This window comes from Lipotes vexillifer, unplaced genomic scaffold, assembly GCF_000442215.2.
Source record: "Lipotes vexillifer unplaced genomic scaffold, Lipotes_vexillifer_v1.1 scaffold1161, whole genome shotgun sequence".
Classification (NCBI taxonomy): domain Eukaryota; kingdom Metazoa; phylum Chordata; class Mammalia; order Artiodactyla; family Lipotidae; genus Lipotes; species Lipotes vexillifer.
In genome coordinates this window covers 35,523-49,060 of record NW_006780142.1, presented here as the reverse complement: position 1 = coordinate 49,060, position 13,538 = coordinate 35,523, and the positions used below count along the sequence as shown (strand labels likewise).

The following is a 13,538-nucleotide window of genomic DNA, read 5'->3' as shown; positions in this document are numbered from 1 at the left end:
AAATTTATATTTACTGCTAATGAAAAACGATGTGAACAGTGTGCAACTATAAAAATTTTTCATGGCGGATATAATGTTTTCAATTTGTCCCATGTATGTTCATTCCAAGAAGGGACATGCAACATATCTGACTCTTAAAGAAGGTAACCATGCACCTAAATTTGCTTCTAAGAGCTTTATGAGTTTTTTTTGTTATTGTTGTTAATACATTTTTTCAGGTTATTTTCTCCCACAGTGTAAATGATTTATTTTTAATCAAAATTTGCAGACATATAAGAAATCACAATATTTTAATAAAATATTTACATTCACTTTTATTTTTAAAAGTATCTAAATGTTTCTACATAGCTCTATATAATATTAATGAAAATATTAGGAAAAAGCTACAAATGCCAATATATTTTAAATTAAAATTAGGAAGTAAAGGGCTCAAACAAGCTGAATACTTCAATAATAGAACTGATCACTGAACTGTCCCCAAACAATGCCTGATTAGTCATCTTATCATACTAATTATAATTCACCAGAAAAATAATGCATCTTTCATAGGATCAAAAAATACTTATGAAAATAATTTAACTCGGTATATAGCAGTACCATATATCATTGATTCTTTAAAATAGTTTTCTATTTATGACTAAAAGATTAAACTGATATGCGAGTGTAATTTATGAAACTTAACTATAAAAATGTCAGGAGTAATTCCTTCCTGAGTATTCCTCTCCAATTTAAAAGCAAGGAAGCCTAATAAACTAAAGCAGGGATGGCAAACTTCAGCTTCTGGGCTGAATCTAGTCCACTGCCTGATTTTATAAATAAAGTTATATTGAAATATCTACACTCCTTCCTTCACGTATTGTCTATGGATGGCTGCTTTTGCGCTACATTGGCAGTGTTGAGTAGCTGGGTCAGAGACAATGAAGCCAAAATATTTACTATCTAGCACTTTACAGAAAAAGTTTGCAGACTCCTGAATTATAGATTTAGACCTTCATTACTTCATTTGTCTGCACACACATACTCATCTTTTATATGATCTTTAGTAGAGAAGATATTAAGCTAATCATTTAAGAATCTGTATGTTCTTTCTGTTTTGATTTTATAATTGTATATTGACCACTGTCCAATTTCTGGCCTCTTTATAAGGCAGAGGATACTGCTTGATTCTGATTTGCACTGCTTTGGACTCTACTGCATCTTCTCATATGCTATAACATTTCTGACAGTTTATTTTAAAATAAAAATACCTCAATATTATAGCTATAATTTCCAAAAGGACTAGTTTCAGCCATTTAATGACTACGTGATATTATGCATAAAGGATGGTAATGTAGAAATTTAGATTTTAAACGCTGAATTAAGAAAAAGATTGCTACATGGGTGGAAAAAGGGATGGAATTAAAACCAAAAATACATCACAAAGAGAAAGGCACTGGGCTTTAAAGGATTACTTTAACAGGGAAAAATGTATTCTAGGCCAGGGGTCCCCAACACATTAGGGTTCCTGTTAGGAACCAGGCCACATGGCAGGAGGTGAGCGGCAGGCGAGCCAGCGAAGCTTCACCTGCCGCTCCCCACTGCTCCCCATTGCTCGCGTTACCCCCTGAACCATCCCCCCTCCCCCATCCGTGGAAAAACTGTCTTCCACCCCCCCTGCCGCTCCCCACTGCTCCCCATTGCTCGCGTTACCCCCTGAACCATCCCCCCTCCCCCATCCGTGGAAAAACTGTCTTCCATGAAACCGGTCCCTGGTGCCAAAAAGGTTGGGGAACGCTGTTCTAGACTTAAGGAATCACTAAACACATGGCCCATTGTGGAACACTGAGTAGTAAGGAATAAACTGTCAACGATTCTTTCCCCTTCCCCTCCTTCCACCCAAGCCCCAAAATAAAAACAAAAGTTACACATAAAACAGAGCAAGTATCCAAAATTTCTTTAAAATGAAATACAAAAGAATGAGAGATTAAAGCAATTGGGACTGCTAAGTCTGCAAGTAGATGACTGTTACTTAAATTTTTCAAAAATGTTAAAAACTGTAATAACAACATATGGAAGACAACTAACTTGTCTTTCTTCTTTGGTGTTGCAAATAAATATTAGAAAGAAGTTTAAATTAAAGTACAAGACCTATTATACAGAAGCCTGAACAACTTCACAGGAAGAAGTGTGAGTAATTAAATCCAAAGGTACTATTGATATTTCCTCCTTAGAATGATTTACATCACATGTGACTAAGGGAAGGGCGATGTATCAAATACCTTTTGGTAGTCTTTTATGAGTATAGTTTATGAACTCTTAGTTTATTTTGTCAACAGTCACTTTGTTTTGCTTCCTAGGAAGTTTTATAGTACTATGTTTAATCAAAGGCATTCAAACATAAAAGGTAGTATATAGTAAAACATCCTCTTCTCTTTGTCATTCTGCTATATTCTTAAACAGACATCTGTTTAGTTCAAACCAAAGACATTTCATTAATCTGCAATCCCAAGATACTGAATATACCTTCCGATGATGATAATGCACCAAATCAGGACAGGATATTCTCATTCAGGCATTATCAATCACAGTGCTGACACTCTGATTATTAATCTCCTTCTTGTAAACAAGGTGTCACTTCCAATGCATGAAGTTAAAGTCAAAAAGTGACACCCAAAGCTTATCTTTTATTTAGTGATAATCACCCCTATAGTCCACTTATTTACATGCACATTGCTAGTTATTATTTTTCCAACTTACTATACAATTACTCAAATTACATGCTAGCAAGTCAATGAAATTAGTCTCTATTAAATTTCTTACATAAAAATTAATAAAATCATATGATTAGGAACACAGTATTATTTTTAAGAAATCTCATTTTAATTTACATCCTGACCATTAACACCCAATAAAGGAAAGTAAATTTTGTAAATAATATTTAAAAATGGCCCAAGTTTCCTATGTCATTAATGAGGCCCTACCGATTAAACAGAGGAAAAGCAACAACCCACCATCCTAGTATTCAATGTGAGCTGCTGTTTCATCAACGAAAAAAGTGTATCTCACATGCTTTTTCTTGCTCCCTTTTGTAAATAAAAGTTTACAACTGTGCATCTGCTGACTTATTATGAATGCAGGCAACGGGTACAAAGTAAAGGGACCCACAACGGGACTGAGTCCAACACTTCACCCGCTTTAACAGATACTCAGAACAACCAATCAGAAGACAACTCTAGACAGAGATGGTCCAGAGCATTCCCAAATCCTCCACAGAAAAAAATTCAAGATCCTAGAGCCGGAAGGACTCTTAGAAATCATAGATCCCAATTTCCTCATTTTACAGAAAAGGAAACTAAAGCCCAGAGATTTTAGTTGGCTTATCCAAAATTAGTCTGAAGACTAGAACACAAGCTTTTAATAAGGGAATTCTTCCAACATTCCTTTACCTTTTTCTGTCAGGATGGCAAAGTCAAGTTATATTTTTAAAAGCAAATTATACTAAAAAACAAATGGAAAACAAAGAGAACACCTAGCAGAAATAAAAACCCATTTTACTTAAAGTAAAAAGGCTTACCAAGCACAGACCTGATTCCCCAGTAATTAACATATCCCTTTTCAATCCCATTCAGATTCTATCATACCTTGTTTCCCTCCACAGGAAATTCATTGCAAAATAACTGCTTCCAGGCAGACACCTTTTCTGGTAGTTTCTAAAGTAAATGTGCCTATTCTCCTTGCTGCAGTAATCCATGCTGAGAATCACAACCTATAGCTGACACAGTACTCATTCTTCCTTTTATACAGAGTCCTCTTCAGTGAGGAGCTAAGAGTTGAGAGGTAAAAGTATTTCGAAGGCCTTGTTTCTCCTCTAAGGCTAGAATTTCAAATGACTAGAGTTCTTCTATGAACAAAAAGGATGGTGGGGTAGAAGAGAAACAAAAATTTGGCTAAATTCTAGCTGAACTGTTTCATTTTTAACTACTTTGAACAAAAATCTATTTCCAAATCTTTTTTCCAGTTTTGTTAATTACAATAAAATAAAATTAATAAGCAGCAAGTCAAACATTGCAATGCTAGCTATCTTATAATACAAAGCCATTAAACAATCATTTATCACCTACTATGTGAAACAAACTTTCACAATCGTTTATCACCTACTATGTGAAACAAACTTTCACGTATTATCTTATCACATCTAAATAGCAAACCTGAAAACTTGTGGTTGAAAAGAACACAACCATTTTAAAGAAGACAAAAAAGTACTTTAAGAGCTTTTCCTTCGAAGACAGACTACATCAGATACAAAAATAATGAAATTAAGGCCTTCGTACACAGAGCCTGGCAGCTAGTTGCTTCTCAGCAAGTATCTGCTGAAATAAATGAATGAAAGAACTGAACATTAAAACCACAGAAAAACTCTCATATTTATAATAATATCATATTGAATAGTCACCAAAACAGTCCTTGCATGGTCCTAAAAACATACACATTATTGCATTTAATCCTGACGCTCACTTCATGAGCTAGTTGGGTTATTATTCCTACTTAACTGGTGATGAACTAGGATAAAGTGTAGTTGTTCTCAACCAGGAGCCCCTGGAAGTGTGTGAGGGCATGTGGGTTACCACACTAACAGCAGAGGTAACCCTGGCATTTAGTAAGTGGGAGCCAGGGATATTAAATAGACTGCAATGTGCTGGGCAAACCCACAGAATTACCCAGCCTCAAATACTAGCACTAATGAGAGACACTGACCAAGGATAAATGGACAAAGCCAAACAGCTAACAGTGACTTTAAATTATTTTGATTCAATAACAAAATCCAGGAAATCACCGAGGACCAACCCAAAGGAAATCAAATGTAAAAACGTATCAAATTCTCAAGCTAGAATCAGTCTAGGCTACCTTCTCGAAATGGCAATAGGATAAAAGTAAAAGATTACATAATTCCAAACTCCACATCACTCTGCCACACTCTTTACCAAGTTTTCCATTTCCGTCTTGTAATTGCCTCAGTGCTGTATTTGAAAACTTTATCACCGCCTTTAGTTGCTCCCTCTAAGATTTGATACAAAGAAGTCATCAAGTCCTTCTCCAGTTCCCATTCTACTACCCCTGCTTTGGATCCACTTTACTACCCATATGGATTTAGTTACATATTAAGGTTCCCTTGGTTCTGTTCTTTTCATCCATGACACCACTGCATTATTAATCACCCTAAAAACCACAAGGTCTTCCTGAGAGCATATCTCCTTATATAGCTACAATGATTCCTTACGGAATAACAACCAGATAACTCAGGCTAGCACTCAAGGTTTTCCACCTACTGGTTCCTTATTTCTCCCTCCAACTCAGTTAGGATCATAATTCCAAGCAGTCTCTAGTATTCCTCTAAAGTACCATGATCCCTTTTCTCCGCTTTTGCCCACACTGTTAGCCTAGAATAATTTTCCGACTCCTCCTTCCCTGCCATTCTCAAGCCTCATCTACTAATGTGCACAAGTGTCATTAAACGCAATAAGCTTCCCTGTAATTTGACTTTGTGTTATGTCAGCAGACCCTAAATAACTTATTTCAATTATGTTTATCTAGTTCTAGTCCTTGAACATAACAATCATATTTTCATTTCTTTTGCATACTCACCTAGAACAACATATAGCTACTTAGAATCACAAAGTTGTTTCTCGAAGAAATCATCTAATACAGCACCTTCATTTTAAAAGTAAGAAAAAACTAACTCAAGGACACATAATTCTTTAGTGGCAAGACATGAACAAGAAATAAGGGCACAATTCATAATCAAATGTTAACGTTTAACAAGTGCTTGTTAAATGAACTCCAATGTACAGAAATCATTTTGTAAGCCTGCATTCAGCAAAATTACACTGCAATTTAAAAGACAAGCCCATGCCTTATCAAAGCAGAGACTGCCTACTATATTTTCCACAAGTCAGGAAGACGATAAATGAGATCCTTTGATAATTGTGATACTTAAAAACTCAATTTTTTACAAAGATTAAGTAAATTTGAAAGTCCACTTTTTGGCAGTCCTTGAAATACTCATACATAAAACAACCTTGTGTTTAGATAAAAATACCTTAAAAATAAGATCAGGGTAGCCCATAGCTACAACAGACTATGAAGCAATTCGAAATTATACTAGTAAACCAGGAGTCCAGATAAGGACAACAGCAGAATTACTAGAAATGCCTTCATTCTTCACTTAGAACCTTTTTTCTCCCCTTTACTTATTCCATATGGGGATAGATGATTACTTTATCTCAATAGTTCTGTTGCTTAGATTACTCAGAAGAACCAAACTGTACCTATTTCTACATGGCAAAAAGAGGAGAATTAAGATAATTAAATCACTACTGTACAACTTGGCATATAAAATTATGCTTTCCTGCTTCCTATCAGTTAAGTTCATTCCAACCTCATATTCACTCCAGAAACCAAAAAGGTTGAACATAAGGCATGTTCATAATGACATCAGCCACTTGCTATACGTTAATGCAGCAAATACATTAAATTTATCTTGCTTCATTGTTTGTTAGATACTGTTTAAGGATTCAGATTTCCACAATCCTTGTCTACAAACATTAGATATCAGATGTAAATTCTTCATCATTTTTTTCTAACCTCAAAATAGATAACTTAGTATAGTCCTCCAACATTTAGGAAGACATTCTTTTAGTTAAATTAGACATGCAATTCAAATTCTAATAACCCAGTCCCACTTTTGAAAACCTCCTACTCTGCTCCACAGTTAGATGAAAGAAGACTTTATTTACAAGTATATTTCTGCTCTGAAGACATCTTTTAGAACAAATGTATTACAGACTACAAGAGTCTAATATGAGAAGAAAATAAAGAGAAGGACTGTAAGAAGCCAAATGCAACAGTGAAAAATATAAAAGAACTAAGGCAAGAGAAGAGACTTATTATTAAGTCTGCACATTAAACCAATATGGAGCTTTGAAATAAACTATAGTTGTCTAGCTTTCAAAACAAAGAACAGAGAAATTAACAAATTTTAAGCCACATATGTGGAAATTATATAAAAATAAAAAGATCTTAGTCTTATTTTAGAAAAATAAAAAGATTTTTATATTACTTTAAAATAAAAAAGATTTCTATCTTACTTTAGATTTTCTACAAACCAAAGCCATAATAAAGCTCAAAAGCTTATCTCCTACTTAAACCTAACAGAAGGAATGACTAGTGGTATTACTGGTAGGCAAACCAATTTATCACTCTGGAATGTTCATACAAATCTCGTAAAAAGGTAAGGTAAAAATATATTTGGTAAACTGCTTTCCTAACTTCACTGTAAATGCAGTAAGAGAGGTTCTAAAAAAAATTTAGAGCGTAACTGTAAATTACAGATTCACTTTTCATACAGTATTTAACAATAAAAAAGGTATAAAAGCAAAAGACATATAAGTGATGATTTCGTACACTTGATCCTTGCTTTCATTTGACAGTTAGCATTAGGCCTAACATTTTAACTTCTCCCTTTGTGTAATTTGCTAATTCCTCAAATGCAGTAGGGGTAAAAAGTCTTGTCTAAGAAAAACATTTGATTTTATAAAATCAGCCTTGCTTGCGGTACTCATGATTATATTAAGTTATAAAAGGAGCAGACTGGCTGTTAAAAGAAAAAAGTTATGTACCGTAAGAAAATTGAGACCACACTGGGTCTCAACTGGGAAAACAGTAAAAATTGAACCCACTTAAAAGAAAACCAAAATAATCTAAAAGTAGCTGATTTAATTCAACTTTGTTTTTTTTTCCCCCTTTTAGTCCAGAGGTGATATTGTTTTGCTGTGAACAAAAAAAAAATTGGCTTTTCATTCTAAACAGTCCATCTGGATCCAATACCACACTACTTTGTCACTACATGGGGTTTTGCTGAACACTTAGCACCCACACTACCAAAATTAATTTTATTCCCATCTTCACAAGACTAAAATAGGAGCCTTAAACTAGAAGGTATTGATCACTGGATACCAGAATAAAAATATCTATACAATTGAAGTAGAAAATATTTTAGTGTCAACTATCTAGATATTTGGGTAAGAACTATTTAGATATACTGTCTTAGAAATTCACAGATTCAGATCTAGCCTGGTCAGATTTTACCATTTTTACAGGTATGAGTGCACTACTGGTATTTACTATGAATGACAGACTTCACTTAGTAACACAATTCAGTGAAAACTTTTATAAGCATTTTGAACATAGCACACTAATCACAAATAAAATATCCTGATACCACGTATAGCACTACTTTGAAATGAAGATTTTAAAAGATTATAAAAAAAGGTAAGACACATGTTTAACTCAAATGCAGGCTCCCCTCCTCCTTCTCAGGAGACAGATAAATCTAACACGTGGGGAGTAAAGTTTCCTGCTCCTCCGTGTTTCTTTCATCTAGTGTTTTCTTCTATTTATTACCAACATGTTACTTCAATAATATGTAGGAAGCAGATATCCTACTGATGGATGAACAAAGCATTTTCTTTTTAAAATTTTATGTTTAAGTTTAAAATTAAGGGCCTTTAGGTTAATATGGGTAAATATCATAGTAAAAGTAAACACAATTTTATTTCAAGTTAAATAGTTTGAGAGGAATTGTGAAGTATTCTCCATTGTTCAGACTTAAAAAATTATCTTGAAGAGTGAGTAGGTATTTGGAAAAAAATGCTATGACAAAACAATTATAGTTCATGCATAACCAAGAAAAATAATCCTCTATACTAATACTTAAGAGTACAGCTAACCTAACAGTATTTACATATACATAACAAACGTAGACCAGGAAAGGGAAAACATATCAAGACAGTACACTTCTCCATTTGCATTATACTAAGAAAATGCTCTAAAACTTTTAGAAATAGCAATACTTCATAACTATTTATATAAAACTTATATTTGTTTTCTAATGATTTTTCTAGATGGACAAGTCAGAAACAAATTCAAATTCAACCTCTAATTCATTAGAATAAATAGTCATAATTTCAACATCTACCATGCACAATATTTTAAAAAAAGCAAATAAAATGTGCCTCGTGCTATTGTCTTTAAACCTCATCCTCTACATAGTCCGTTCAATAGACCACTAGTATAAGCAGATATATTTCCTCTTAGAAACTTCTACTTCCTTGCAAAGACAGTCATTATTATAGCAAAACTTTAGAACTCTATGTGGATACATGTTTAGCTACTATAAATTGAGCTGAGAAACATCACAGCAACATACAACCTGCATGCAAGTATAATCATGGGGAGAGATACAACCACATGATTTCACATAATACCTGATCATACCATTTCTTTGGCATTAAACAGGAAAAGCAACTAATCAGCAATACAGAAGGACGGGGGAGAATACAGTAAAAGTTCAAAAATTAAATTAAGTTAAATTAAAGGATACAGCCTTAAAGCACCAGTCTGAGTTCCCACTGCCAGGATCTTCTGTACAGGATCAAAGGCCAGGGCTGAGGGTTGATAGGGAAATCCATGGCGAACAGTCTAGTGATGGGCAAGTGACATCACAGCAACCAAGGCAGAAAGCAAAGTTTTAAAACAGAAAAGTCAATAGAGGCATTAGAACCGAGAAGCAATTATAATTGATGCAAAACACATATACATGAACTGCTATAAAAAAAAAAACTATGAAGTCTACATCAAACAAAAACCTATGCACATAGAATCTGAAACCAAAAAACAAAAACAAAAACAAAAAAACTATCCCAGTGTTACATCTTAATTTCTGCTTTTCCATCATAGTGGTAGGCTTTAGAAGAAAATTTAATATTCTATACTATTATGTCTGAGAACAAATTACTGAAGTTTGCAGTGGTCAAAAATTCTGTATATTCATTTAAAAATGCAATTCATGCTTTTTTTCAAGTGTGCTAACTTCATCATTACTTTATTTGGATGCTAAATACAAGTACTTCTAAGGAAATGCTGTCATAATTACTCTAAGGATTCAGTAAAGCAATTAGTAAACATCTATCTCATCATTTTGCAACTGTAACAGAATGAAAATAAACACAGCATATATTTTTGCATTTTGCTATTAAATCCTTAATAATTTTAGGACACTGGGGCAAAACAGTATGTACACACTTTTAAGAAACTCTGACTTATGAATGCCTGGTATTAATACCAACACAAGTTTGTATTTCTCATTGAGCAGCTGGTGAATTAATTCGCTGCATCATTCTTTCTGAATTACAGACCGCTATGGCAACTGTCGTGCCATTAATAGGCAAAAATCACAGCTCTAACTTTTTCACCAAACAAAATGATAGAAAGACCCTATGATTTCATATTTTAAGCCTCCTACCACATTTTAAGGGAAAAGTGATGAGCAAATATCTAGTTGAACACGTTTGGCTTTTTGATAAACAACATTCATTAGACACTGTTCCCAAAGGAAACTTGGAAGTCAGTGAATTATGTATTAAAATGCTTGAATATAAAAGCCATAAGATTAAGGTCAGTTATTATAATATGTTAAGAAGCAACCTTGAAATGACTGCCGCACGTGAAATTCAACGAAAGGGAGTAAGATGATGCCAATCTCCAAAATAGCCCACCAAGCAAAGTGTGCTAGAGGAGCGAGACCTTTATTCGAGGTATGATTATTATTGGCGTTCTAACCCTCGACTCGTGTGTAAAGCCTGAGTTGCCCCTAAAACGACCCCGATTTTCGCGGGTCTGCGCGCTCCGTTCACCTTGCACAGCTGAAAGTGCTCGGACTGGAGCGTTTCCTGGATCTCGGGCTCCCGGTTCCCAGGTGGGTGCTGCTGCTGCAGCTGCTGCTGCTGCGAGGCCGAAGACGAGCCGGCGGTCAGGCCGTCCAGCACCTTCCTGATGTTGAATTTCCTCATGGTCTCGGCGGGGTCCCCCGCAGCCCCGGAGGAGAGGTAAGGGGCGTCCCCAGGCGGGGGGGAACCAGCCCGGGCCGAGGGCAGCTTCGACCGAGGACGCGGAGGAGTGGGACAGAGTGTCAGTGTGAGGGGAAGGAGGCAGCTGGGGAGAAGCAAAAGATAATCCGAGCAGGATATACTGCGACGGGAGAGCCGCGGCCGCCAGAACGCCGGGCGCCGACCCCTCTTCCTCCGAGGCCGCCGCTGCTGCGGCGCCGCTTGAGCCGCCGCCGCCGACTCGCTCCGCGAGAGCCCGCTCCGCCTAGCCTCACCTGGCGGCGGGCTGACTGTGCGCCGCGCCGCCGCCCCGGCTCGCCCCCGCCGCCGCCGAGTCCATGGCCCGCGGCCCCGCTGCCCACCCGGGCTCCGCAGTCCCTCGGCGCTTCCTCCCGCTCCCGCTTCTCCTCCTCCCGGGGGTCGCCGGCTCTCCGTCCGCCGTCGCCGCCGCCGCCGCCGCTCGGCCTCCCGGCCGTTCAGCGCCGCTGCCCGCCGGCCAGGGCACGCAGGGCGCCCGGGGTGGGTCCCCGACCTCTCCGCCTCACTCCTCCGAGGCTGGCTCAGCCCGCCCTCGCTCCTTCAGGGCCCCGGCTGCCCTCCTCAGGCTCCGCCGCCGCCCGCGCTCCCGCCCGGCCGCTCCCTCTCGCCTGACTGGGCGCCTCGGCACACGGCACCAACGCCCGCTCGGAGCAGCAGCGGCAGCCTCGGTTACAGCACCGGCCGCGGCGGTGGCGGCAGCTGGGCCTCGGCGGAGCCGGGCTGCTGAGCATGCGCACCGCTCGTACCCACCCCCTCCTCAGCCACCGGAGTGGAGCTGGGGCTTAAATTATCCTCTGCGAAAATCCCAGACCGTGGCTAAATTTCTCCCATCTCAATCGCCTTGCCAGAGGATGCAGCTTCTTTTCCTGCAGCTGGGAGAGTAAAAATGTGATGACCAAACAAGCAGCAGGACTCCTTTATTTCAAAATCGGTCACTGAAGCGGGGATTTATATTCTCACCCTTTAATGAGGCACACACTCCCGGCTGGAGCCCGCTCCGCCTAGCCTCACCTGGCGGCGGGCTGACTGTGCGCCGCGCCGCCGCCCCGGCTCGCCCCCGCCGCCGCCGAGTCCATGGCCCGCGGCCCCGCTGCCCACCCGGGCTCCGCAGTCCCTCGGCGCTTCCTCCCGCTCCCGCTTCTCCTCCTCCCGGGGGTCGCCGGCTCTCCGTCCGCCGTCGCCGCCGCCGCCGCCGCTCGGCCTCCCGGCCGTTCAGCGCCGCTGCCCGCCGGCCAGGGCACGCAGGGCGCCCGGGGTGGGTCCCCGACCTCTCCGCCTCACTCCTCCGAGGCTGGCTCAGCCCGCCCTCGCTCCTTCAGGGCCCCGGCTGCCCTCCTCAGGCTCCGCCGCCGCCCGCGCTCCCGCCCGGCCGCTCCCTCTCGCCTGACTGGGCGCCTCGGCACACGGCACCAACGCCCGCTCGGAGCAGCAGCGGCAGCCTCGGTTACAGCACCGGCCGCGGCGGTGGCGGCAGCTGGGCCTCGGCGGAGCCGGGCTGCTGAGCATGCGCACCGCTCGTACCCACCCCCTCCTCAGCCACCGGAGTGGAGCTGGGGCTTAAATTATCCTCTGCGAAAATCCCAGACCGTGGCTAAATTTCTCCCATCTCAATCGCCTTGCCAGAGGATGCAGCTTCTTTTCCTGCAGCTGGGAGAGTAAAAATGTTGATGACCAACAAGCAGCAGGAATCCTTTATTTCAAAATCGGTCACTGAAGCGGGGATTTATATTCTCACCCTTTAATGAGGCACACACTCCCGGCTGCTGGCTGCAATATTATTGTTGTTGCCTTATTGATGGGCTTTGTTTTGGATTGATTTGGATTTGGATTTTGCAAAACATCGTCTAGACAACGGTTATGTCTGTGGCAAGGGGATGACAGACTTAGAAAGGGTACCAGGAAAGATGAGCCTAGAAAGGGAAAAATGAATTCTTTCCTGTAGCTGTTACTGTTGGTAGGATGAAAGCGTGGCCAATGGCAGGTAGCTGCTAGAATGGGAAGAGGATGCCAAAGGGAAACGGCTCCAGGGCTGGGTGTTTGCCCCGACCAGTGACACGCCAGCCTTGGATTCAGTCCGCACGCTAGCGTGGGTGGAGATGCGAGCGGGAGGGAGGGTGGAAGTAAACACAGCGCGGACACTCAGACCTTCAATCCGCCCGGTAATGCTGATTATACACTAAGTAATCCCCAGTAGCTTCTCCACTCTTGCAAGGGGAAAGGAGGGAAGAATGAAGTTTTCGCTCAAACCTTTCCACTGCTTCACTGTCACTAATCCCGCTTGGATGCTTAGAGACAAATATCTGGCTCAAGTTTGAAAAGGAGGAGAGATTAATGATGCGGGTATCCTTTCCCGAGAGTGAGTTCAACAAGGAAAGGTGGATGGGAAGCAGAGGTACTTGATTAGGAAGGATGTAGAAACTAAGGAAAACGTAAAGAAGTGTGCAAGTGCATAAAGACTAACTCTAATTCGTGGGGAGGGGCTGGAGAGGAAGGATACTCTCCTAGGCTACTAACTCCATAGCCCTGACGGCTCTGAGCCACTGAGGGTTTTCTGAAGCCAAATCAGAAGTGCCCGCC

General features: G+C 40.3%; 1 protein-coding gene across 1 annotated transcript in view; it reads right to left on the bottom strand.

The window, feature by feature from the left end:
- Positions 1–10,886, bottom strand: part of STXBP5 (syntaxin binding protein 5) — a 163,303-nt gene extending 152,417 nt beyond the window's left edge. The window contains 2 exon segments of the mRNA XM_007453212.1: positions 9,419–9,516; positions 10,731–10,886. Of these exon segments, the coding sequence (XP_007453274.1) occupies positions 9,419–9,516; positions 10,731–10,886 (254 nt within the window).
- Positions 10,887–13,538: the final 2,652 nt, after the last annotated feature.